The sequence below is a fragment of the Grus americana genome, chromosome 2 (assembly GCF_028858705.1).
Source record: "Grus americana isolate bGruAme1 chromosome 2, bGruAme1.mat, whole genome shotgun sequence".
Classification (NCBI taxonomy): Eukaryota; Metazoa; Chordata; class Aves; order Gruiformes; family Gruidae; genus Grus; species Grus americana.
This window is the reverse complement of record NC_072853.1, coordinates 100620783-100646926: the sequence shown is the minus strand read 5'-3', so window position 1 is coordinate 100646926 and position 26144 is coordinate 100620783. Positions and strand designations below refer to the sequence as shown.

General features: G+C 38.3%; 1 protein-coding gene across 6 annotated transcripts in view; it reads right to left on the bottom strand.

Annotated features, from left to right (window-relative positions):
- CDKAL1 (CDK5 regulatory subunit associated protein 1 like 1) overlaps positions 1 to 26144 on the bottom strand; it is a 450261-nt gene that overhangs the window by 303522 nt on the left and 120595 nt on the right. For all 6 annotated transcript variants that reach the window (XM_054814405.1, XM_054814404.1, XM_054814406.1 and 3 more), the window contains one exon: positions 6963 to 7059. In XM_054814405.1, the coding sequence (XP_054670380.1) occupies positions 6963 to 7059 (97 nt within the window). The remainder of the gene's footprint in view (positions 1 to 6962; positions 7060 to 26144) is intronic.

Below are 26144 nucleotides of genomic sequence, written 5' to 3'. Positions count from 1 at the left end.
TTTGTGAGAAAAGATATTTGGACCAATCTCTTTCTCAAGTGATAGGACCAACACAAAACAGGAGGGATGGTCTTCAGATGCCCCTTACGACAACAGCTGGGTAAAAAGTGCTAAACTTCATAAAAGCTAACAGTTAACACTTTTTCTGTTAAGATATCCAATGTCTTAAAGGTCTTTTCTAAAAGAGAAGCCTCTGTATGCTTCTCTCTGTGGCTACAACCATGATAAGAAAATAGAGGGTGGTTGTGGAAACAAGCAATTCATGAACGTCCAATATTTTCTGGGGGACATAGACTGCCTTTTAATGGAGTCTGCTACACAGGCATCTAAGGCACCTGAGAAAGGCTGTTTGGTTCAAGTTGCACCACTGAAGAAGCTGAGGAACAATCTTGCCCAACTATGTATTGCAAAAAAGGTGGGAATGCGTAAGGCTTCCTGGCATTTTATGCATAGCTTTCTCTCCTCTTAATACAGCCCAGAGATAATTTCAGATGGAGTCAGCTGCAGGAAGCACATTTACACCAGAGGCACACTGCCCTTTGCCAACTGTCATGGTGCTCATGCTTCCTGGAGTTAGGCCACTGCCTGTTAGATAATGGCTATCCTGCTCCCATCTGAAAAGAATTAAATCCTACAAAGAGAGCATTTTAATTCCTTCAGAAAATATCTCCTTATATTGTGACTTGAACTTGCTCTGTCTCAGAAGAGAGTGCCTACCAGGGGATAAAAAAATGACTGTAGGAGTTGGGAAGCTTCTTGACATTCAAATGAGCAGTTTCCCTCAAATTATCTTTTGATTCTCACTGCAATGATACCTCAACACATGTGAGTATAGAATACATCACACTCTTTGTTGTCTCCACATCATATGATCACAGAGTAATTCCTGTGTCTAACATGCCATTTCTTGAAAGTGGTCACAAGGGATCCACTTCACCTGGCTGACGACTGTCATTTCTGCTGGAGGACTGGGATTAACCTGGTAGAATCAGCTGTAAATAAAAAAAAACCAGAGACAAAGCATGAGATCTCTGACACTTGTCACCAGTGACCATCTTCTGGCCAAGAAGATTGTGGTTTCACCTTCCGATGAGTCTCAGCTCTCATAGCTACTGCCACAGTTACCACCGCTGGTTAAAAGTGGCAGCTAGGTCACAACCTTGTCTTCTCAGGGACCTTTCCCCAAAGCCTACGCAGGTGGTCCCCACAGCCTGCTTCCTTTCAGCATGGAAAGAAATGTCTTTCCACCACAGAAGGTCTGAAGGTTAAAGTTTCTCTGAGGTTGACAGGACAGTGACAACAACTCTCTGAAGACAGTACTCCCAGAGCCTCCCCTGACTGCCCTTCCCCTGGCACAGTCAGCAAGTTTCCCAGAGAGAAGTTTCTTGGAGGTAGCACAAGCCAAGTGTAAGCACATCAAGTATCAGAAAGTTACTATCAAAACAAAAAGATCTTGAAGCCAGTGAAGGAGGGACAAAGACCAGAAATACCGAAGACTAGAAATGTTTATTGAAAAAACCCTGCAAAACAAAAAAACCAGAACAACCCAACAAAACCACGGTAGCCAATGGTTGCAAGAAACTGAGGACAGGGTGCCCACAATATTGGAAGGGGCAGCAGCTTCCTTGCACAGTGTGAGGCTACTGCTGAAGCAAACATTGACAGCACTCAGCTGCTTATAAAAACCCTGGGAGTGAGCATACACATCACTACTTGAAGCAAAACAATCTTTTTCTTCTCATCTAGGGAAAACCCTACCCATCTTTGATTTTCATTCACATAGATAAGAAACAAATTGGTTCCTACATAGATAAAATAATCTTATGTAATTACAACTCACTATTGTTCACCAACTCTCAGCTTCATCTCACCTTGTTTAGGCAGCTGTCAGATGTTGGATGTTAAAAGCCTACTCAGGCTATCCCCTCTCTAAAGCCAGTAAAGGGAAATACACGGCTTCAAAAGTCACTTCAGATCTTCTAAAAAATCTAAATTATCTTAGAGATAATTATCTTCACTGACCATAAAGGGAGCTGAGCAAAACAGACTCTCAAATTACAGTACTTAACCAGCATAAATCCAGGCCTTAATACATAACTTCAAAAGGCATGTGACTAGACCGTTTGGCTTCAGAGAGATAACATCTGTGTTTAAAACCTTTGCTCACAACACTGACCATAGTAATGGGCAATATTCTGGTTTAAGAAGGTATTCTGAAAGCAGGCTCTACATAAACTTTAAAAGGAAGGGGACTACCCCAGAAAAGCACATAAACAACTGACTTTCACTGCTAAGTACTGACACAGCTTGAGTATAATTCTTACCTACATTAATTCCTACACCTTTTGATTCATAGGGCAGTATGTAACTGCTGTGGAAATCAATAGTTTCTATTTGGACGTCCAATTTTCAGCTTAAAAGCAGGGGCTTAACTGAAATTTTCTTGACTTTCCAGGTTCAAGCATTGTATCCAAGTATCAGCATGGCAATTCAAAAGCCAAAGTCGACCAGCTGAGCAGTACTGACTGAGCTTGAATTTTGCATGAAATCATTCTTGGCCATAAGTTACAGAAGAGCAGTGTGCACCTGTTCCCAGGCTTTCAGCATGCTTTCCAAGAAGTTCTGCTAATTCACATCATTCAAAATTAAATTCGATCAAATTTGTCTGTCTTGAAGTATTTCTGCAAGGCTCCAGTTTAAGGGCAGAGAGGCTTGCAATCTTTAATGCAGTCTGACCTTATAAACACCGCAAGGTAGGAAAGTATCATTTATCTCTGTTTTGCAAACACCATTGAAACTTGTATGAACTGAATATCAGAAATATCATACAACATGTCATCCTCATTTAGGACACCAAAGCAGTAAGGATGTACGGGCATTTGGCATCTTGGCAAGATTACGCTGATTTTCTTTCACAATGGCACTGTTAAAGCTTTGCTCACTCAAGGGTTTTACAAATGGAGAACTAAGGCATGTTAAATTTAAAAGTGTATACCAATTATACAGGTACAGCTTGAGAAGTCAAGTGCCTGTTTTATGTAGTGTACTTAGCATTTTTTAATACTGAAACGTCTACTTTACAGCAGTGCTCCCAGTGTTATGTGCTGTTATGGGACTGCTCAGCACTTCCACTAATCCCACTCCACAGTTTCAAACTGGATATTAAAAAAAAAAATTACTTAAAGCTTGCCTTATAAAGTAGAACAGCCACAGAAAAGGGTTATTTGGAGGTCACGGGACTGCAGGGAGCCCCTGCAGAGAGGTTTTCATGGCTATATGTTTCTCCTGGAAACAGTGGCTTCAGGCTCAACTCTGGCCAAAGAGCCTGCAGTAACTCTACCATGCACAGGACCTGCACCTTCCCACTCAGAGCGTAGCAGCAGAGGGGAGATTACAGTCTTGGTGACACTGGATGTATTTTGTACAGGTGAAAGAATCGGCTGAAATTCTTCCCTTGGGAAATGGGTGTATGGCAGAAGACGACAGACAACTGGTCTTTGATGCTAGATGTTACCCCCTAGATGGGGAAGGAAGGAGAATTGAGGTTGATATTCTCCTTCAGAAAGTGAAGGGATTCACTCAACTGCAGAGCTACGGTATGCCTTTAACGGGATACGTATGCGCATTAGGCCCCATGCTTTCAGTATGCCCAGTAAGTCTGGTGATTCCAAAGTACAGATACACGGTGCTTATGAAGCATCTTAAGGCCTACAAACCCTTAGCAAACTGGTCAGGGGTTCCAAGACATGGCATCATTTGGACACCAAATACCTTAAAACTCCAGACAAGCGCCAAAGAAACAGAACATCTCATCCCATTCCAACGGTTCAACTTATCACTGAGAAAAAGGATTTTGCATGCCCTCTGTATGCAACTCGGGAAATCAGGAAACACTACAACTATCTACGTCCATTCGTGAGTCCCAGAACATAACCTATCTGCTAAATCTTTCATTCCTCTTTGTCCCACCCTTTCCCTATAATCCCCTCAAAGTTATCAGTATAGACAAAGTCACTTATTATTTTCAGCAACTGACAATGAAGAGTGAGGGACAGCTCTAACTACAAGACTTGATATTTCTCTTTGCAATACCGTATGTGCACTGGAGTTTGAAGTGGGTATGCTACTCCAAACAAAGGAGTAAGCTCTGGAAAACCACCTGGGTGTAAACGGCTGTGAACCTATGTAGTTAACCATTATGTGTTTCACACACACTTCACATTTGCCAGGTTTATTACTACCTAGAGCGTCCCCCTTCCTGAAAAGGGGCTCCTTTATCTTTGCCATGTTACGTTATTTACCTTGAATACAGCCTGTGGCAACACCCCAACCCACATTATTTTTAAAAAGTGGCAATGAAAGAAAGACATATCACAAATGATAACAGGGATATGGAGTTGCCCTTCCTTCCCTTCTGCCCAAATCAAGCAATAAACAAAGAACAGTGGAAGTTCGGTCCCGTATTTCTCAAGTGCAGATCAAAACAAGCTCTGAGTTACTAGAATCTCTCTGGTAGTTACATCACAACTTCCTCCTCCAGCATAACAAGATGAGCAGAAGAGCCCTCTGACACACTCTGCCTTCAGAAAGCCATCCTGAGGGAGTTATAATTGCTGGTAAATAACCCTATTCTCAGACAACTCTGTTCTTAAAGGGAAAAAAAAAAAAAAAAGAAAAAAGGCAAGCAGCAGAGCTTACATAAGCCACAATAAATCAACTGTATTTCTCAGCCAAGTTGAAGATGAGACCAACCTGGTGGTAAAGCAAGATTTCCAAAACTACACTCTTCATGTGTAAAATTTTAAAGCATAATCAATATCCTACTGCCAACAGAACATTTTCTATTTCTCAATTCTGTCAAAACTATCTTCCAAAAATATTTTACAATAGTAAGATAACAACTCTTATCCTTTAAATGCAGTCACCCCCTCACATACACTCTATAAATGAGAAGAAAATCTTAAATATACAAACTGAAAACATGGACAATATCTTCTCCTAGCTTTGCTCCTGTTAATAGTTATGCCTAAAGTTTTCTGAGCTGAAGCATCTACCACTGAAAGCACAGTAAATTCTACCACAGCAATGACAGTTAGAAGACAATGTTCTTACTGCAACGATCACATTTCACTATTTTCAGGTCCAATTCAAGAGTACTTGGGAACACTGCATTATCAGCCTAATTCTACTCCTAACAGAAATCTTTCTGTAATAAATACAAAACTACAGATATTTTTCACTAAACACTGGTTCTAGGTACCAAAATGAAGGTGAAGAGGCTAATTTTCAGAAATTCCATGTTACCTAAAAAGGAAAGTTTTTAAAAAAGGAAAGGAAAAAATATTATTTTTCTTTTTAAAAATCAAACTAGGACCCCCATGTTTCCTAAGTTGAATTCACCAAAATAGAAACATCAAATTACAGTCTTGGTCAAAGGATAGTGACTCTTTCTTTTTCCCCTCTGTCTTCATATGCGTAGATATCATTATATTCACTATGATGACAATTAGAGATCACATAACTATGTTGCCTCTAAGTCAAATGGTGAATGGATTTCCTCTTATTTTTTGTTTTTCCTATCCTGCTGCACAGAGTAAGTTGCACTTAATTAGTCAGAGCCTGAGAGATGACAGAGCACCACAGTTCTCTTGCACATATTTGTGTAAAGTAAGACTGCAGAATGGAATGGAAAGTTTGCTCCTTCCCTTAAACTGTAACTATCAATGCAATATCGTAGAATACTGTGGCACTTCACAGCCCCTGATTTAATTTCTGGGCACTGAGTTAATTTATAGGCAGTGACATAGCTGAGAATGGGAGCCGGGAAAAAATTGGGGGATAAAACATTCTGAGTGACAGCCATAATTAAAAAAAAAAGTCAAATAGCACAAAGTCCATCTTTATAAAGAATTCCAGTAAATCTATTAACGAAGTCATCTTCTTCCTCACTCCAAACAAACTATTATATTACTTGTAAATTACTTTGAAATGCATCTTGTATGATCTCCTAATGAAAGTGAAAACTTTGGAACATTGTTGTTGTCCCTATAAAATCTTAGTTTCCACCTGAATTCCTGACACCAAGGTGGAAACACGTTGACCTCTTTACATTTTTAATACAGAAACAATGTTGCAGAGTCATCTGCTCTGACTTAACATAATAAAGGATAGCTTCACTGTAATTCTCATGCACCGAATCCAATGACAGCGCTTCAACTCAAACATGCCTTTTGCAAATTCATCAAGCCTTTAGATTAAAACTGGAACAATGAAGAATCTTTGTCTGCTTATGCTTTTTACTCCTGGATTTTCATTACTATTTTACAAAGCTGATTCAATTATACAGTAGTACTTCATCCCAAAGGATACCAAAGGCACTTTACTAACTGAATTAAGTCAAAAGCTCTCTGGTTACCTTTTCAAGGTAAAGCTTGGTAACTGTTTAACAACTCAGTCATTGGTGGATTTAACTCTTCAAACTGCCTCAAACTTAAGCTAAATAATCATTGCCATTTGTTCTTATGCTTAACAGTGTGAAGTAAAAAAAACAACCACCAAACCCCCAGCTACGTCTGTACAATTTATATGCTCTAGTCTTTTACACTTCCACTAATTTTAACAAAGTGTGTAATTCCTTGTCTTAAAGCAAATAAACTGTGGTATTTTAAAGACTATGGTAATGGGTATCTTCATCATCCTGGATGAAGCCTAGATATTTCTGGGCTACAAAGGGCACTGGAACTCAGTTCCACCAAGAGTATTCCTTTCCTTCTCCTCTCGTGCCACAATCAAATCAAATGACCCTGGATGCAAGAAGGCCTAAATGCTGTATAATGCAAGATGACTAATGGGGCTACCAAGCTGCTCTTTCCAAGAGAAAGGCAACAAAGCCTATATATTGACATTGGCCTGCTGAAAACATTTATGAAAACCTTTGGTTTCTAATTGATAGAGATACATACCCCTATAATACTCAAACCTTTCAGGTAGTCCTGACGGGGTTGCGCTTGCGGCACACAGCCTGCTAGAACCACTTTCTTCTTCCCTTCTTGGGCTTTCCTAAAGAAGAGCAGACAGACAGTGTGTTACTATTTCCGAAACTGATAATTTTCAACTTCAGAGTAGTCATATTGTGCACGTGACACAGGAAAGCAACCACGATGAAAACATTCCCAAATCAGAAGCAACTTGTACATGTTTGAACCTGAGAAACCAAAGAAACCAACACACCAGAAGAACCCCATATGAAGCTATCAGGCCACAACAGACGTGCCTCAGTTTGGGGAGCATCTACAGAGAACATTACCACTGTGTATCTTGGACAAAAGTACAACCTTGAAAGCCTTTAATCAAGTTTGGTTAACCTTTATTTGCCACAATGATAGCAGAGAAAGATGGGACAGGGGTATTAAGTGCAATTCAAGAAAAGTTACACAGAACGCAAGGGACAGCCTAGGCAGATAAAAACTGCTAGCTCAGGCATTTCTGTAGTACCAGTCAGAAGCGACCAGTTACATCAGTCTTCTAATGTTTACTTTAAAATGTTTATTTACTTTTAAATGTACATTTACTTAAAAATGTTTAAGTAAATGTTTACTTAAAATCATATCGCTTGCCTTTGGCAGGGAAACATTTGTCTGGATATTAACTTACATAATTCCTTAGCTTTGATGCTACCTTAGTACCAAGTAGGAAACCAAAACACTAAGATTAAATGGTTAACACTGTTCATTTTGTTAGTGATATTTTGACTCGATTTGAATTCAACACTGAGTATCAAGCCATCACTGAATCTTGAAACTACCGGAAGCCCTGAACAAAACTATCGGCTGCATACAAAACAGTGAGATGCAAAACCTGCTTATGTTCATTAAACTTTGAAGATCATCCATTAACACATTAACCCAACACAACTACCTCATTATAATGTGCAAAACAGTAAAGAAGAGAAGCACTGAATAATTTTAGCAGATTTGCTAGGTCTGACATATCACAGGTTGCTCTAAGAACCATCTTGCACAGTTACATGCTGTATCACAACCTCCTGGCAGATTTCTGTCAAACTGGAACCTTGTAAATCCATATTTTCTCCAGGAATATATGGATTCATGAAGTGTTTACTGTTATGTTGGAACAGGCTAAGACATGTCATAACATTTTTCAGAAAAAGCTATCTTCTCCAAAATACACAATCGCTTAGACAATTTTATACTCTTCAGCTTGCTTGAGCTGTCTCCAAGCTGAATGCACTAGAGAAAGTGATGTTCAACAAGCACAACAAGGATGCTACACTGAGTATCTGCAGATCTCCAGCAAATGCAAATTTAATGAGGAAAAAAACCCACACTGGTACCACACAGTTCCACTACTCGCAGTTTACTTCATACACACAATACGGACAAATTTATTTATTTACAAATTATAGCTCAAATGAAATCTCAGAACACCACACAAATTGTAGTATTAAAGAAGACCACAGGTCATCTTGCCGAATACCTTGCACTGGCTGCTGAACTAAAAATGAAGTATTTCAAAGGAAAAAAAATTAAATATCCTGTACACAGACAAGTGTGAAATAACAGGAAAATGTATTACGCCTGTTACCTCATATCTAATATAAATGCAGCAGATCTCTATAAAATATTCCGTTTTGTTTTAGTGTGACTTTTAGGAAATCTTCAGACATTCATCATACAGACCCTCACTGGTCCTCTACTTGCATGCTAAGGTATATAATATAAATGCAAATCCTTTCATCTCTTCCTTGGTAATATTTCTGTGGATAAAGAACTATGATGAAATGCTAATTTAGTGTATTTCTTAGGCAAGGAACCTAGCAACATGTCTCCAAAATCTGCAATCTTCCTTTTCTTTCAGTGGTATATATTTAAGGGTTTTGCAAAATTTCAATGGAGGTCACCTACTTCTACATATCGAAGTATAAAAAAAAAAATAAAAAAGATCTACTTCATGCATTACCTAAAAATGTCACAGCACCACGTGACACTCCACTAACTCAAAGGATAAAAATCACTACTTATGCAGTCTAACGGACTCAACCTAATGCCTGGAGGCAAGACAATAAGACCTGTCTCCAGCAAAGACAGCACGCATCCTGAGGCAACTCGGCATCTGGTATAATCTGCTGCTAGCAACAGCTGTCTCCATCTACTTGAAAACCTATGAGTACTACAGAAAAAAAAGCTTTTATTCATGTCTTTTTATCTGAGAAAAAAAAAAATAAACAAAGTTTCCCTTGACACATTAAATGGCATTTTAATGTTATTTCACAGCTTTAACATTTTGCCGTATCTTCTGGGACTATAACTGGAGCTGGGGGAAAAAAGTTAAACTGAATATTCTTCATAATAAGCATTGCCTTCATTTAACTTTTTTAAAGTTGTACAGGTCTCTGCAGAATAAAGAATTTTGTACACTGAGATTTTTTTTGCTTTAAAATGCAATTAAGTGGAAATGTCAGAATTAAATTTTCAATCATAGTCAATTTTCATTACACCCATAATACACTGTACAGCCCATGAAACCCACCACCATAAATGAAAAACCATTGTGAAGGAAATTATGAAAATTTTTGCCTCATTTTCAAGAAAACACTTCTCAAAAATATGCATTCCAGTACTATACTGTCACCTCCTTTTAATAGTTTAATGAGCCCTCCTCATATTAACAAAAGCCTACAAAAACTATTCTTCAGAAATCTAGTTAGTACAGCAACTGTATTAGAAAAGCCTTTATCCTTCAAAAACATGAATAGTAATGAAAATACCACCTCATGGAATCTAGTAGGTGGCATGAACAAGTACATCTTCCCTTTTAGACCCCCTTTATATTTTTCAATTAAATGAACCTTACCTTGAACTTTCAATCTAATTGCATCAGGAAACATTTTCGAGAAATACACTCTTTTCTAAAAACTTCTTGCAAGATATACATCTGAACAGAAATTTAATTAGAGCAATTCTTTTTTAAAGAAAGGAATTATTTGAGCTACTTCCCAAGTAATGGGCAGGGAACAAAAAACAAGTAAGAAACAAGGGCATAAAAAAAAAAAGTACTGCATACAGTAGAAAACTCACACAAGATCTGTAGTGAGATCACAGGTTATATTCCATCGCAATGGCATTGCGCAGATATAGCCACTGCAACTATAATTGTACTATCAGACTTAATGAATTACAAAGCAAATTTGAAGACTTAAATGGGGAGAAACTTCTGCCTTGCTTATCTGCACTTCTATTTATGTCATTAGGAACCTGCCCAAACTGGAATATTCTGCTCACAATTTTATGTAACATGTTGTTAACACAGTTTTTCTACTTCTTATTTCTTTGAGTTCCAAGAAAATTTGGTCAGTAACACAACAAGGATAAAGAAAAAATCCCACCCTCCAAAAAAGCCTCCAGTGTTTGCTACATCAGCACTATGCGTACAGCAACACTGCTGCATATGGTGGCAGCCAGTGCAGGAAGCTGTACTGCTTTTTCATGACTCTCACAGCCATTCAGGTAGAATCACCACAGGAAAAAAAGTTAGGGACCTTGCCCTGAATTTCAAATTTAAAAAAAGCAAGGAGGGGGGAAAGAAGAAAAAAAATGAAAGCAGAGAAGATGGGCTAAGTTCAATGGAAGATGATCTGTGACAATCTGTGACATTAAAAATAATTCCTAACTTGCTCTTTAGCAAAGAGAGACAAGAGAAGCCAGATCATCACTGCTCACCTGCTTGGTTCCCTTTCTGTGAGCAGAGCTGTCCGCTGGACTTTTCTAAGCTGTGAACTCTTAAGGGCATGACTCCCAGCTTTCAGAGAGCCACCACTATTACTCACCAAGGTATCCTAGCTGCACAGGAAGCATGGCAGGCATCTGAAATGAAAAGCAGTCTGTTCCGCATGGAGCAAAGCTGGCAAGCTACAGGCTGGTCAGCATGAAACATCTAATTTGTAAAGTGTTGCTCTAGTACCAAATATGTGAAACGAAGTATTATACCTATAAACCCCAATTTTTTCCTCCAAAAATCTATTTTTGGTGAAATTAAATAATAAAGAAGTATTTGAACAATGAGTAGAAGGCTGCCTGCAGCAGCAGGACTAAGCAACAGTCAGATGCAAGTATGAGAAGCAGCAAGACCAAAATTTTCAGCAAAAGCAATAAATTAAGGGGAAAAGTGCTTCACAGTGAGCTTGTTAAGCTTTGCATTGATAGTAGTTGGGAAATGTTCATAAAATACTAAGGGGAACTATTTCTAATGCTTAAGTACAACAATCGTTATCTGAAATGAAAATGGAAGCATTTCATCCTGAATCCTACTATGCAGATGACAACTGACTATACTCTCAAATAAGTTTTTACAGCAATGAGCTATTCCTACCAAACACAGTACTCCTCTCCCTGTTATTGTACTAGCACAAACCCGGTGATTTTCCATTTTAATATGTGGATAGTTAAATTGAATTGTGCAATGCACCAGTGTAATCTACTCATGTCACTCTCATGGCCTTTTATTACAGAAAAATCTACAACACCCCATATCAGGTATTTTAGAAAAGTGTGAAGCCATAAATCAATGGGACCTTTGTGTCTAGAAATGTGCTAAGAAATGTTAGCATACATGAGGAAGTTCTGCTAAGGCAGCTCTGGCTGAATACAGTATGAGCTGGGTATATGAGGAGATGAGGCTGCCAAAGTTTATAAAAAAAAAAAAAAATTGGGGGATACTACTTCCCAAGCTGTAGAAATGATGTTGTGATATCTCTGGGGAAAAAGAAATGCTATTAGGCTAAAGATTCAAATGTGTGAAATATATTCCAACTGTCTCATCTGCTGAATTAATCAGTAGGAAGCCACAAATTTTAAAGAGAGCACAACATCCCTGGAATGAAAAGACGATGCCTGTACAGCATCTGGAATACATTCCTGAAAATCCATAAAATCACACAGCTATTTTCTGTTTGAAAAGTTACAAACGGTAACTTTAACTGTGGCTTTATAGGCTTTGAGCCAATCTAATGTCACGCTACTACCCAAAGGCTTGCTTCCCATCCTCCCTGTCTCCTATTGCTGCTCCTACCTTTCTCCAACTCCAACCCCTCCTCTTTCTCATTTCTGGCCATCTGGTATCACTCCTTCTCCGCTCCAAGCTCTGCAGCTCACCGGACCCTTCTGGGGCCCTATTTAACTCACTGATATAGCAGAAACCTATTGAGCAGAGTTTGGGTTTGTTGGGTTTTTTGTTTTTTTTTTTTAAGAGTTTATTCTGTTAAGTCAGCTGATGGGAGAAGGGCAGCAGTAGAGCCAAAACAATGGTCAAGGGAAAGCTGTTGGGAAGGGAGCAGAAAAAGAGGAGATGGGAACTCCTCATTTTGTCTGCAGTGAGCTTGACAAGTCTTGGGAAACCTTTGAGACAGGTGGCAATACGCTGAGCGGCACGGGTGAATAAAGAGCAAGAAGGATGTAAGAAACTCCCATAAATGTGTTTTCGAGGTCAGGGACAGCCGCACAGTCAAAGGCATGTCGAAAACCTGAGGAAAACTTGTCGACATTATTAGTGTTTATCATGGCAGAACCATTTGAGTGTACTTAGGCCTGTCAGCTTCCTTGTACACTTCCACAGCCCCCAAAGAATTACTGTTTTCCTTGTGAGGCATGTGAAGACGTAATGTTCATTTGAGGATGCTTGTGCTAATCATTGGAGTTTACTAAACTGCTCTTTGAGGACCAACCTCTAGCAAAGCAGCCCTCTGGTTACTATGCTGCATCCTTTGGACGTGTCTCCTTCAACAAAACCCCTCAGGTAACATGTAAATACTCCAGGGGAAAAATAAGTTGCATGTTCTCTTCCTGATAAAAGCAAGCATGTCTTTTCTGAAAAAACTTCAAAAAGACACAAATGCTTGCTCCATCGGACTCCAAACTGAGGTTGTAAAGATGTGCTCTGAGCAAAAATAAATAAAATGAAAACATAAAAATATCCACCTACAATGGAGTTTTTTTATAAAAAGTGAAATGTCAGCTCTGAGAATAACTCCAAGACTCACATGCTACGCATCAAATTATTCCCTAAGTTTCTGAGGGGACATACCTGAGGAAGAAAAAGTATATTTCATCTACACTTGGATCTTCTCAGTATCTGCATGAACAGGTGTTACACTTCTCACATCTTTTCCGCTCTCACAAAAAAATGCATTTGAATGCACTACTCGAACTTCTGCTTTCCACAAGTACAACACATCCATCCAGCCTTTTATGGCAGACACCTGCATCCACCACACTCCAAAACGATGGGTTAGCGGCTGCTTCCAAACTACGGGGAGTTTTCCCAGCACAGCTTATTGCATTAGTTCTAATATCTTGGTTTGAATGGAAACTTGTTTTCATCCAACTACTTGGCATGCAAGTGAAGTGACTGCAGGTTTGCCTGCAAAAGGCAATCTCATTTTAAACTCTAGATCAAGTCAGATATGTGCCTGAGTTTTACTCAAGTTTTCTGTAAATGTAACTTTATAGGCAGCAATTAAAGATCCAACAGTTATTCTTGGGCAGTCATTACTCAAATACAGCATTTTAGTGGTGATGATGGTCTTTCTTCTTCCTGCAGAGGCTTTCAAAGTAACAGTACAAAGATTTTATCAAATTGAAAAATCAGACCAGGATGTATTCAGGAAGAGGATGGGATGAAAGAATAAATCCTAAATCTCACTTTGGCCCTGCCTGGTAGTTTTTGTAGCCCCAAGCAAGGCTGAATTGACGAACATCAGAGGGGAAGTTCCTTCCCCAAGAACAGATATCTACCAGGATGGCCTTTGGGCAGGTTGGACAAGAATGGCTACAGGCCAACTCCTTTTAAGAAAATTAATTTAAAAATCAATATACCATAACTTTAAAGCAAATCTGCAAAACTTGTAATTGTTGAAAGTTACCAGCATTACAACAACAAAATTATTTTTAAAAGGAAAGTGTAATTAATGACAATCTGCTCCTCAAAAAATCATCTTGGCTGGTGGTGAACAGATTTTTACTTGTTTGCTAAAAAGCACATATATTTCATTTTTTTTTCCTCATTATTGCTGAGAAGTCAAGTACTCGGGGGATTTTTCTGTTTATTTAAAAGACTGAGGGATCTTGCCATGCAACAGAAAATACTAGAAAGTCAGTACAAAATTTCAAACCAGGAGGAGTTTGCCCTGCTCCAGACACTGTATTATTAACCAGGACGTAAACTTGGTAGGATGGTAGGACATTATTGGTAGGATGCACTGCTATGTTCCTGAGCTCCTTCACTGTATTACAATGAAACAAACAAACAAAAAAAAAATCACTGCCAACTGAATTTTTTCTAGGCTATCTTGATCGATGCATCTAGACAACTATTAAAACTAAACATACTCCACTCTTCAAATAAAATATTCACAACTTTAGATTCTTACCTACTCATTGAAGTTAAATTACTTCAATAGGCAAATTACAGAATCACAGAGTGGTTTGGGCTGAAAGGGACCTCAAAGGACATCTAGTTCCACCCCCCCCGCCATGGGCAGGGACACCCTCCACTAGACCACGTTGCCCAAAGCCCCATCCAGCCTGGCCTTGAACACTTCCAGGGACGGGGCATCCACAACCTCTCTGGGCAACCTGTGCCAGTGCCTCACCACCCTCACAGGAAATCATTTCTTCCTAATATCCAGTCCAAATCTACCCTCTTTCAGTTCAAAACTATTACCCCTTGTCCTATCACTACAAATGCATAATTACTGTCTTAGATAAGGTTGTCTTCCTGTAGTAGGCCCTTTATTACCAATTCTCAATTCGAAAACTTTAACATCTGCAAAAAAACCCCATCTTGTTCCTTGAAGTCTGCTCAAGGCAAACACTAAACACCAAATATCTATGAAGGCACTCCTAAACAGACACACTGGACTAGATTATGTCTCCATTTGTGATCAATGCAGATTCACAATTGAGTTGAGCATGTTGATTGGTCTTCTGGTAATACCTGCAAGATTAAGTGTATAACAAAAATAATATCTAAGACAGGGTTTTCCATAATTAATATTTTGTTTTACCTATTCTGTCGGATTGAAGACAAGAGAAATTGTTAATTCAGGAGAATTTGTTAATTCTTTTTCTATTACTTCTACTTTAAAGTACATACATGAGGCTCTAAATGTCTACACCAGCAAACCTCACAAACCTTCAGCCATCCCCAGCGCTGGCTGCCTTTTCTTCCCCCCTCCTTTCACTTGCGATCTTTAGCTCTCTGGTGACAGCACGAGTAACTTCAACTCTGAACTTCTCTAAGGCAGAGAGTAACGAATATATTGAAGTTCTGTCAACTCAGCCTTGCAAAAACAGAGGCTGCTGGTAACCACACTACCAGGGAAGTGCTGCAGGTGGCAAAAGCTGGAATTATATTTAAAAAAAATTAAATTACAAGTTTCTGCATATCCTTGAAGCTTTATGTCCTTTAGTACATATGTGACAGATTGTAGTAAGGTTCTAAGAATATTTCACCATCTTTCTACATCTCCAGTTTCATGCCAGCCTTTCTTCAGCAAGGATCTAAGGAAATCACAGTGGTGAGAGAGATTTCAGAAAAAGCAGAAATAGCTCCAAACCTGCAGCAGCAATTTTCTCTTTTCTCTTTACCTGCTACAACTACTTTTGTCCTTCAAGTGCAAGCATTTTTGCATTCTTTCTATTAGTTTGAAAAAGCAAGACTTTGTTCTCCCCCTTCAAACTTGAGAATTTAATCCTATTCTGAATTTATGTTTGCATATATAGAGGGAGTGTTTAATCAGCTATACTGTCTCAAAATCAGTGAAAGGAAATCTGTAAATTCACTTGGAAAGGAACATTAAACTTCTGACAGATTAAAGAAATGGAAATCAAAATCACGACAGTGAACTTTTATATAACCCACTTGACTCTTACTCTATGTCTCTGTTCTTTCTACACATATTTCCATAGGATCTATAATACTCTATTGTAGTATTTGTGGCATCTCTCTCCTTTATGTTTTGTTAACTGACCATTTATTCTACTTTGCCTTCCCAATCTTCCCACTGTTAGTTCTACTCATCTCTTTAAACATAAAAGAAGTGCAGTTTAGGGCATTCTATTACTCTATCTAATTTGTGAAATACTACACTGCCTCTCAGGTTCAAGACCCAGGACAGCTTCAAGTTACATGCATGCATGGCCAATGGTTGTAATATAAAACCTTGTTGACACAATGGCTAAAAAAATGAAATTAGTGTTGAATGAAAATTAAATAATCTCTTTTTTTTTTTTCCACAGAGGTGCAGTATGCTTCTCAGTAACAGTCTATCTACAAAATTGAAAAAGGATCATCAAGAGAGGTTGCTGTTCTAGAAGCTGAGTACTTTTTTTTTTTTGGTAAGTATAACACACCAAGAATTTTTTCTCATCATGTAAGGAAGTGAAGATCCAAAAAAATGGGTGCAGAGTTTACATAGACTACATGCAGAGAACAGTACATGGTACTGACAATAGTGTTCTACTGAGTCATCAGAACAAAACCCCTCAAGGTTTTTCTATGCTGTGTCTGACACGGAACATTCTGATAAAAAGTCGAGGATAACAAAGCAGCTAAGAATCAACTCGTATTCTCTTGGACACTATCAGGGCAGCTGAAGCAGAAAAGCTACAGACCTGAAAGGCAGCCAAAATTCTGAACATCAAGGCTTTTTGCTACTCAAAACCAGGTAGCTACAACCACTACATGAAAGAAAAACGAAAAACATTCTCGAGAGTCACTAAATATATTTTACATAATATAAGCACAGAAGACTGTCAGAAGGTATCCAACAAAGAGAAGGAAACAAAATTCAATAAAGTAACTTTTCAAAACAGTAAGCTGCATGTACTTTTTGCCTTATGGAAACGCTACATGAGCAGCCACAAATGCCTAGTTTTTGTGCCTAGGAATTCTGCAATGCATAAGCACGGGGTGATGAAACATAAATAAGCGACAAAGAATAGAGCAGAAACAAAAAAGTAGGTTTAGCTCCTAAATACTGAAACCTTCACTCAGTCCAAATTGCACTGTATCGCATTTTTATTAACCTTTTGCTTATTCTTCTTCATTAAACTCTTCCAGTAAAACCCAGTAAGCTCCTTCTAATCTAAAGCGATGAGGACTGTTTTATTTAATTCCTATTCATGATCATAGCATCCAAACAGCAATAGAAGTAACAAACTATACAATATACTATCTCTTACCCTTTCTGGTTAACCTCATTTTTGTAGAATCAGGGAAATGTAGGTTAGAAAGGACTTCTAGAGGTCATCCAGCCTACCCTCTCATTCACAAGTGGACTACTGACAACATCATTACCCAGTCAAGGCTGGAAAACCTGCTGTCACTTGTTATGTCTTCTGGTCCGATCAAGAACAACTTGCAACCTTTGCAGTTGCCTTTGAAGTAATTACAGACTACTATACGATTATCCATTGGCCTCCTATGTGCCATACTCATGACAGCCTAACCGTTTTGGTAGCCTTCCAATGGAGCCGGCTCTAGTTTCCTGGCATCTCTCAACTGCCTCCAATCTATCCAAAACACAGTAATTCAGGTGAAGCCCCACCAAGGGATAAATGCCTTCTCTCAATCTCCTGGTCACGTTTGTCTTACAACTGAGAGTGACTCAATGAAAATCGGCTCATGTTTCTTGGTCCTCACCACACATCTCACATTCTTTGCAACCGGCTACTTAGCCAACAGTCTTATCTCAATAGATTATGAAGCTAACTAACTCTTCATTAATATCTTTAATTTCTCATTGTTTTATACCACATCTAAAAGAATGGTAAGGATCCAAACAATTCTCCATGAACTACATTTTGACATATGCATTTGTTGGACAGAAGAATCTGGTTTCTGTATCGGTGAAACATCTTAGTGCTTCTACACTCTCACAAATTCATCACAATTCCTAAAAGCAACAGTCTCCTCCACTGCTTTAACTTAATGCTTTAGAAGGGCCTTGCACCACATGCTATGATACAAACTGAAGAGATACTACTATTTTATTTAAGAGACTCAAGCTTTGAGTCTGTGGCTACATGTACAGATTCAAAAGTGTATGACAATTATTTAAGAAGCTAATCCTACTTCTAAAGAGAAGTAATATGATTTTGTCTTTTTCCATTCATTTTTAATCACATTATCAAAAACAAAACAAAATTGAAATTCCCAGGTCACTTGCATGAAGACTGCACTTTGCTTTTGCCTGTACACTGCAGGAAAAATTCTCCACTCAGTTGTTGTCACTGATGCTTAAGCAGGGGAAGGGAGAAGATGCTATTAGAAAGCAGGAAGCTCAAAAGTGCATCAAGCAGTGTAGGATGGCTTTAGTGCACTCCCACTGTGAAGTGGGACCGATCAGAGTAACTACATCTGCTCAAGTCACTAACAATTTATGCAGCACACTTGGTTCCATTCTGGTTTAGGCTTTTTGATGTGTATGGTTGGAAAAACATTTGCGGGGGGGGGGGGGGGGGGGGGCGGGCTGGCTGAGGGAAGCAGAGAAAGACACAAGACCTAGAAGTAGCTCTGAGAAATTAATACCACTTTAGTCATCTAAATCTAATTCAAAACGTATTATTTAAAGAGGTAAAAATTGTAACTTCTATCAGAGCTGAAGGGGTAATTTCTCTAAAGCGTATTAGCTTGCCTAAGAATGTCTCCTAAAATAACTAAAATATCATTCTAGTAGTTTTCACAATAGATAATGTTCTACGAGTTTAATGCACTGCCAGGCATTTCATAGGGATAATAATACATGCATGGGCTCATGAAAGTTTTAGGTCACATGCACATCTGAAAGGTCAGAACAATTTAAAGGACTCAAGCAACAAACATTAGCTCCCCTGTGTTAACACTACACATTTCTAACTAACAATCCAAGGTGGCTTGAATATAAATATATGCACATGACAACTTCCATTTCCTTCCCCCCCCTCCAAAATTTCCCATAGACTTTAATTCTCACAGATTAACATCACCATCTTGATAGCACCTCTTTACCTATACATATACATAGATATAACCTAAGAAATATTCTACTTTTGAAGAATAAGCAAAGTCTAATACTACACAGTACTATGTAGAAAGTTTGCAGCATACAATTAGCAGCAGTAAGTATCTGAGCCCTGTAAACCACACATACCACTCTACCAGGATTTCACAGTTTTATCCCCAATCCCATCATCACAAATGTCAGGAGAAAGGCTTCACTGCATAATGCCATTGATCAATGGCTTTCTAAAGGAAGAACATAACCTAACAGAGTAATGAAAAAATTTTAAAGGTTATTTTGCAAGTCCTATACAAAACAAGCTAGGTGCTTTACAGATAAGCCTTCTGTAACAATCTCTAATATAATAATAAATAATAATAATGTAATCAACCATTAAATATCTCTGAGCAATATTAATTGCGCAAACAACATTTCCTATGCAACCACCTCATATTTTTAATTCATTTCTATTTTTAGTACAATATACTTCTCTGCAGACTTCAAGACACCTCACACTTGGAAACAATATTAAATAATGCAATGCTCTGTGTTAAATCTACTTAATGCAGCTCAGAATTCTACTGAATCTCACTGGAAAGTATCATCTTGTTACAAAACTTGGAAAAAGAAATCCATCTGCTCCTACCAGGAGTTTCAAAGAAACCCTGTTCAAACACTGCAGAATTTGAGAGGATGGGAGAAGTGCTAACTGCACAACTCACGCCTCTGAAATTTGCTCTGAAAGATTTCTCATATTTTTCTTCCAAATTTCCACAGTGACTCAAGTACATTTTTCAGACTCTGATTGCACTAAGTGTATCATATGTTTTCTTTGAAATACTACTTCACTAATAAACATCATGATTTTTTCCTACCACAGCTTATATACAAAGATTCAAAGTGTTAAATAGGTAATTCTTACAGTGATTGAGTCTTTATTCTGAACAGTCTGCACCCAAGAAGATCCTCCCCTGTCATCGAGTAGAAATTTGTTTTTAAACAGGTGCCAGAGGGAATCAGAACTTTTCTTTTAAATAAAGCTCAAATTGGGAAATTGAGCACGGCACTCCCTGAAGCTCCTTTCAAAATCTGAGCTCCATTCATCAACTTTTCACATCTCTTGCTATCGGACAACCCACTCCAGATTTCTCTGGTACTTGGGGGAGCAAAATGTGTGTCAACCTTATTTAAGATGATCCAAAACTCTGTTATCTGTAGGATATAGGCCTACCTGTATCAGCAGAAGGCAGGTAAAATCCTTCAGTAAGGGACGGTAAGTATGTACTTCAACGTTACGTGCATATTTATTTCCAAATACACTACAGAATTACAGAAGTAAAAAGGTAGGTTCTGCATCACTGTTACCAGCAGCTCAACCTGATGGAATTTTTTAAGGCATCTTAGATTTAACAGTATAAACCACTAAGAAGCAAACATCTTAGGTTGCTTACCTGGTTTTCAAAATCCCTTTTGATAGGGCTAGACAGTACTGCACTGCTCATAGGCCTTTTTTTTTATTAAAGCTCTTACCCTGTTCTGTGCCCTGATCACGGGTCAAGTGAAGGCCAGACCTACTCTGATGACGTTCAGAAGACTTGAGAGCCTTCAGTCCCGATGCACTCTCCTTAATATGTTGTTATAGCCACATTCTCCCTCCCTACTCCCATGAGCATACCAAAAATTACTTTCTGCTTCTATTCACAATATATATCAATTTACAGAATATCCACTTACTGTATGATTTCTGCCACTATTTCCCACTGTCTGAAAAAGCTATCAGGTGTTATACACAAGAGCATCTTCGCTCCAATGGGAATAAGGCAGGCTCAGACAAGATTCTATGTGTAAAGCAAGGTTAGCTTACAGAGATATTGTACTATTATACTTATTTTCTAAATTATTTTCCTCTCTATGGAAATAGTTCTATCTAAAATAACACTGAGATGGATAAACAGTGTCTCCACTCAGTTCAAAATGTCTTCAATATTAGAAAAATCACAGTGTCATTAATACAGATACCAAATTAAAAACCACAAAAATAATAATTTGCTGCAGCAAACTTATCTCAAACTGTGCCTCTAACAACTTTTGCTTTAAAAAGTAACCCAGAAAAAAAAAGTAAGCAGATAAATATTTTGCTATTCATACATTAGCTTTATCAATTTTAAAGCACATGTGGTGTTCACAATAAGTTATAATATTCAATAGGACTACCCAAGCTCTAGAAGTACATGAATAATTTGAGAGTTTGCACATAACTCTGAGAAGTTATAAGTTCTAGAAAGCCAACTCCTTCATTTCATGTTCTGTATTCTAACCCATGTGCATTTGACCTCGGCATCAAAATGGGCAACAATACTCTCCACATGTTCAACTTACTATACAGATTAACATATTACAACCTATTCCCACTCTATTGGTATTCCACATCCTGGTATTAGAGAGTTTGCAACACATTTATTGGATTTGATATTGACCAATACAACCCAAAATGTTTTGATTTTATTACGTCCAGTTTCACAGAAATAGTAATAATAGGGACGTATAGCTTGAAAAGAAGCCGTTCGAGATGCCAACAGTTTCCTCAGTACAGTATTTGCTGTATGTACCACAAAAGGAAGTCTTACAGATTTAGAGAAATTTATTTAGAGAAACTGTCTCTGAGGCTATGGACCATAGTCAGTATCGATCCAGCCATCATCTTCCAGAATTTAGCCAATCCATACAACGCACACTTCACTTCCTAATCATACCACAGGAAGTGCTTTGGAGTTCTTTGAAAGCCTGTATTCTCTTTTCCATTGCTCTCAGACTCCTCAGCTATAAGGACGCTTCCTTCTATATACGCAGCACTTCACCTGCCACATGACCATTGGCCAATATTTCAGAAAGAGCATAAATACTGGATTGGCAGTTCTGTACAAGCCCAAGCACCACCAGATGCTTTGCCTGTGATTATCAACAACAGCTGCCTCTATGGACTATAAATTATGCTCCCGTACCTTTTGCCTAGCATACAGTTCTCTCTAAGATAAAGAGAGCTACTGATTAAATCAACAGCCTGGAGCATCATACTTCATTGTTGTTATTGTTTCTTTTAGTATTAATCCACCATTAGCATTCTCCTGGTCTGACGGAATTTTCTCAACCTTCCAAGATTTGTTAAATTTAACATCCATCGATTATTACCATAGCCTATGGCATTTAGAAAAGCTAGCACATTTATATACTTTGTGTAAATATGTATAGGATATACTAAGGTTGCATAATAAATAGTGCCACTTCAAAACTGGCAGGAGTTCTTTTTGTAGTTCTAATGTACATAGCCTTCCCCTTATTCTTAGGGCTCCCCACCATAGATATTCCCTTAATAACATTAGCTTCTCTTTGCCAAATATCTAGATCATGTAACACTCACTTTATATCATTTTGCCCTTTTTCCCCCATATTTCCTACATGTATCTATAAAAACCTGTCTTAACATCGCCTGATTAGACCTTTATTCCATATCACCCACCCTTCTTGATTACACAGTTGTGGACTAGGTAAGGAACTGTTCCCACACAAGTCTCAACTTAGTCTAAATTTTCTCTCTCAGGTAATTTTACCTGTTTCTTTAGTTCTTTCTGAATGTTAAGCACATTACTCGCCGAGATAATTCCCCACCGAAGAGAATCAGCTTCATACAGTCACTAATCCTTAACAAACTATCAGTTTGAAATCCATTTACGATTTAATCTTTACCTGACACAGTCAGTTCAAAAATCTCGTTTCGGGTAGAACAATGTTTATGGTAAAAATATAGGATGCACTTAAATGTGATGTTTAAAGTTCTCTGAAAAACACTCTTCAGTTCAGAAACCAGGTGAACAGTCCAAACAGGTCAGAGGGGCAAACAGTTGCGTAGGAAGGCACCTTATTACACTGAACTTCCATTTGTCAAGCAAATCTCACTCCAGCAGAAGTTGCCCATCTGTTGTGTACAAAAATAGCAAAACCAGTTTGTTTGCATTCCCAGTAAAAACTAATCAATGCAGGAGGGAGCAAGATACAACTCTGTTTACAACCAGGATTCCTGGAAGAGTGAAACAGAAGTTACTATCCACAAGGGCTCCTCACCACTGAGAGTAGGAAGGAAGGAGAGCTTCCCAGTTTTACTGAAAATCACCACTGTTCCCTATGGTAACAGCATGAAAATAGAGAGGGTCTTACCAAATTCAGTAAAAGAACTATATCAAAATAAGATCAGTCGGTCATATGGTATGAATTTAAGAATGTCTCATAAAATCACCACAGATCATGGCTTTACTTGAAGACAGAAGAAAATCTCTCCTATAGCTGTAACACTTGCACTGAGTGATTTGGGAAGCTAAGGAAACTACAGCCTGCCCAAAGTTTGGGGTGGGGGGTGGAATTGTTCTTGGTAAAGAGCACCACTTATGGAATTACAGACTGATAGTTCAGTTACTGTTTTCCAGCTGTTTAACAAGTAGTTTTCTTTGCAAGAGAAATCTGACTTTTGCCTTAAAAATTACATGCCCAAGAAGCTAACTGGCTAAATATTCCCACCCACTTCCAATGCACATCTAACAAGCACTGTTTAGAACGTATTCCAGAGACACGATTCCATTTCACAAGAAATACAAATGCCACGTCATGGCATCAAGAATTCTGAAGCACCACCTGCAGCAACTAGAAGGAGCAGAGCAGTCAAGTCTCTAATTACCTGCTTTAAAAAAGAAAAGTGCACAAAACTGGAAATTATCACATGTAGTAAGCCCCAATAGAAAAAAGTTCATCTGGTTGTTACTTCCGTTATCCCAAACCAGTTTCAATTAATGATTTAACGTACTCGAATGGCCAACATAGCATTTATGACTCTGTATTCTAAAGAATCAACAACCTTTCCTGAGGAAGGCAATCACCAACCATGAACTAATAATGTTTGGATAGGTGATGCTATTATTCCTCTCAGAAACCTGAGGTTATTGATGCAGGATTTCAGACATCATTACTTCCACAAAGATTTCTGATAGAGTGAACTTAGCTCAAGTGGGAAAAGTAAAAGCTGGAAAGCCAGTCCACATAAAACACAGAAATCTAACTCTCGTATATGTGAGCCTCCTGAAAATCTGGCCTTGTTTCTACCAAAGCAGTATTTACAATAAATTGAATGTGCTGAATAGGCTAAAGACTCATGACAGACATCAGATGACTTTGAACTGTGGTTATGAAGGTCAACATTTGATCTTGAACTCTACTATTAGAAGATATCATTATCAAAACAAAAGCTCCTAAGTATGAAAGCAACAGATATTCACTAATAGGTATTGCTCACTAAATATGAATTAAATCGAGCTCTGAGAAATCTAGGGAAGCATGAAGATACTACCACATTAGAGAACAATTCATGGCATATATAAAGTTTTAGTTATAAAACATAGCAGATAATAAATACTGCAAAAGCAAGATTTCCAGTATGTGCACACATACTTCCACAAGTGCAAACAGTATAGTATGCTACCTGATTAATAACTGCAAGAAACAAAGCAGAAACTGAAATAAGAATGTCTAGTTTGCCAGAAAGACCTTATAAACAACCAACAATCAATTGTTTTATTATTCTGAATGCAAGTTTTCAGCATTTGTGTTCTTTTTCCCCCAAGACCTGTGACACATTAGCACTGAACTGCTCTAGAAACTAATTATGCCCATTCGCTTTAGAGCTAAGGCCTCAAAGGTAAAGCTTTCTGAGGGCTCTACCTGATGAGGTCTCAGCTGAACGATTCACATAAACCAAGTCAGAATTCCTTACTTCAAAGAGGTGGATCTGTCCATATTAAATAGTTTGGCAGTTCACAATAGTAACATGGAAGAAGGCAGCCACATACCCTGGCCACAGAGTGGACAGCTTCTGGAATGCTGCTTACTAGCTCAGACCTGGAAACGTTTACATGTGAAATCCACCGTGAGCTGGGAACCCTTTTATCAGACTCGTTGCCCAGAGAAGCTGTGGCTGCCCCCTCCCTGGAAGTGTTTAAGACCAGGTTGGATGGGGCTTTGGGCAACGTGGTCTAGTGGAGGGTGTCCCTGCCCATGGCAGGGGGGTTTGAACTAGATGATCTTTGAGGTCCCTTCCAACCCAAACCATTCTATGATTCTATGACTATCAATAAACCAAGAATAAATTTAGTACATAGAGTAGAAGAGTACTTCGTAAAGTGTTATATGAAAATAAAACCAAAAATTATCCCTCAGCCTCTCAACAATGTTGTATACTGTATATACTTGCAATATATATATTGCAAGACTCAAGGAAAAAACCCTGACATCAACCTCAACTGGTAAAACAAAGAGGTCATGTCAGTCTACACTTCATGTTTAGTACATTCTTATGTTGAATACACCATGATCTGATTTATTATCTTAAGTTTATTAAACAAATTTAAGAGACCTTGAACTCTTCTTGTAGTAATTAAGGGCATCTACTTTATTTGAATTGTGTTTCTTCACGGGTTCTTTTGCCCCTTAAAATAGGGTCTTAAGTACTCATCAGTGCCTTCAGAAAGGACTGACAAACAAAAAACCCTCAATGAGCAAGCTACACAAATAAAGGCCTTAGATTCTGTACACAGAATTACAATCTGAAGGGATATATAGCTAGTGTAGCTACCAAATACTTTCTGTTATGAGAGGGTATATTTTACTCTCTCAACATCCTAAAACTGGGGGGAGATATACAGTATAACCATTAAAACATTCCTTTTCCAGCAGCAATAGAGTATGTTTAAGGAATATGTAATACCTTTCACTTAAATTTTCAAGCGTTTTTTAAAATACTAAATCTCCTCATACCTATCTGCTTAGTTATTATCCACTTCTTACAGCAGCACATATCAACATGGAGACTGAAGTGGGCTGAAGGGGCAGTAAAAGAAGATTATACCTTAAGTCTTTACTGTGGTCCTTTAATCTACCTAGTTAACAGCTTCTCTGGTAACACATCTGATCTCCATTCCAAACCTTGAAACATTTCATCCACTTCTGCACTTAAGGAAGAAAAGGGGGAAGGAATAAACCCACTCCC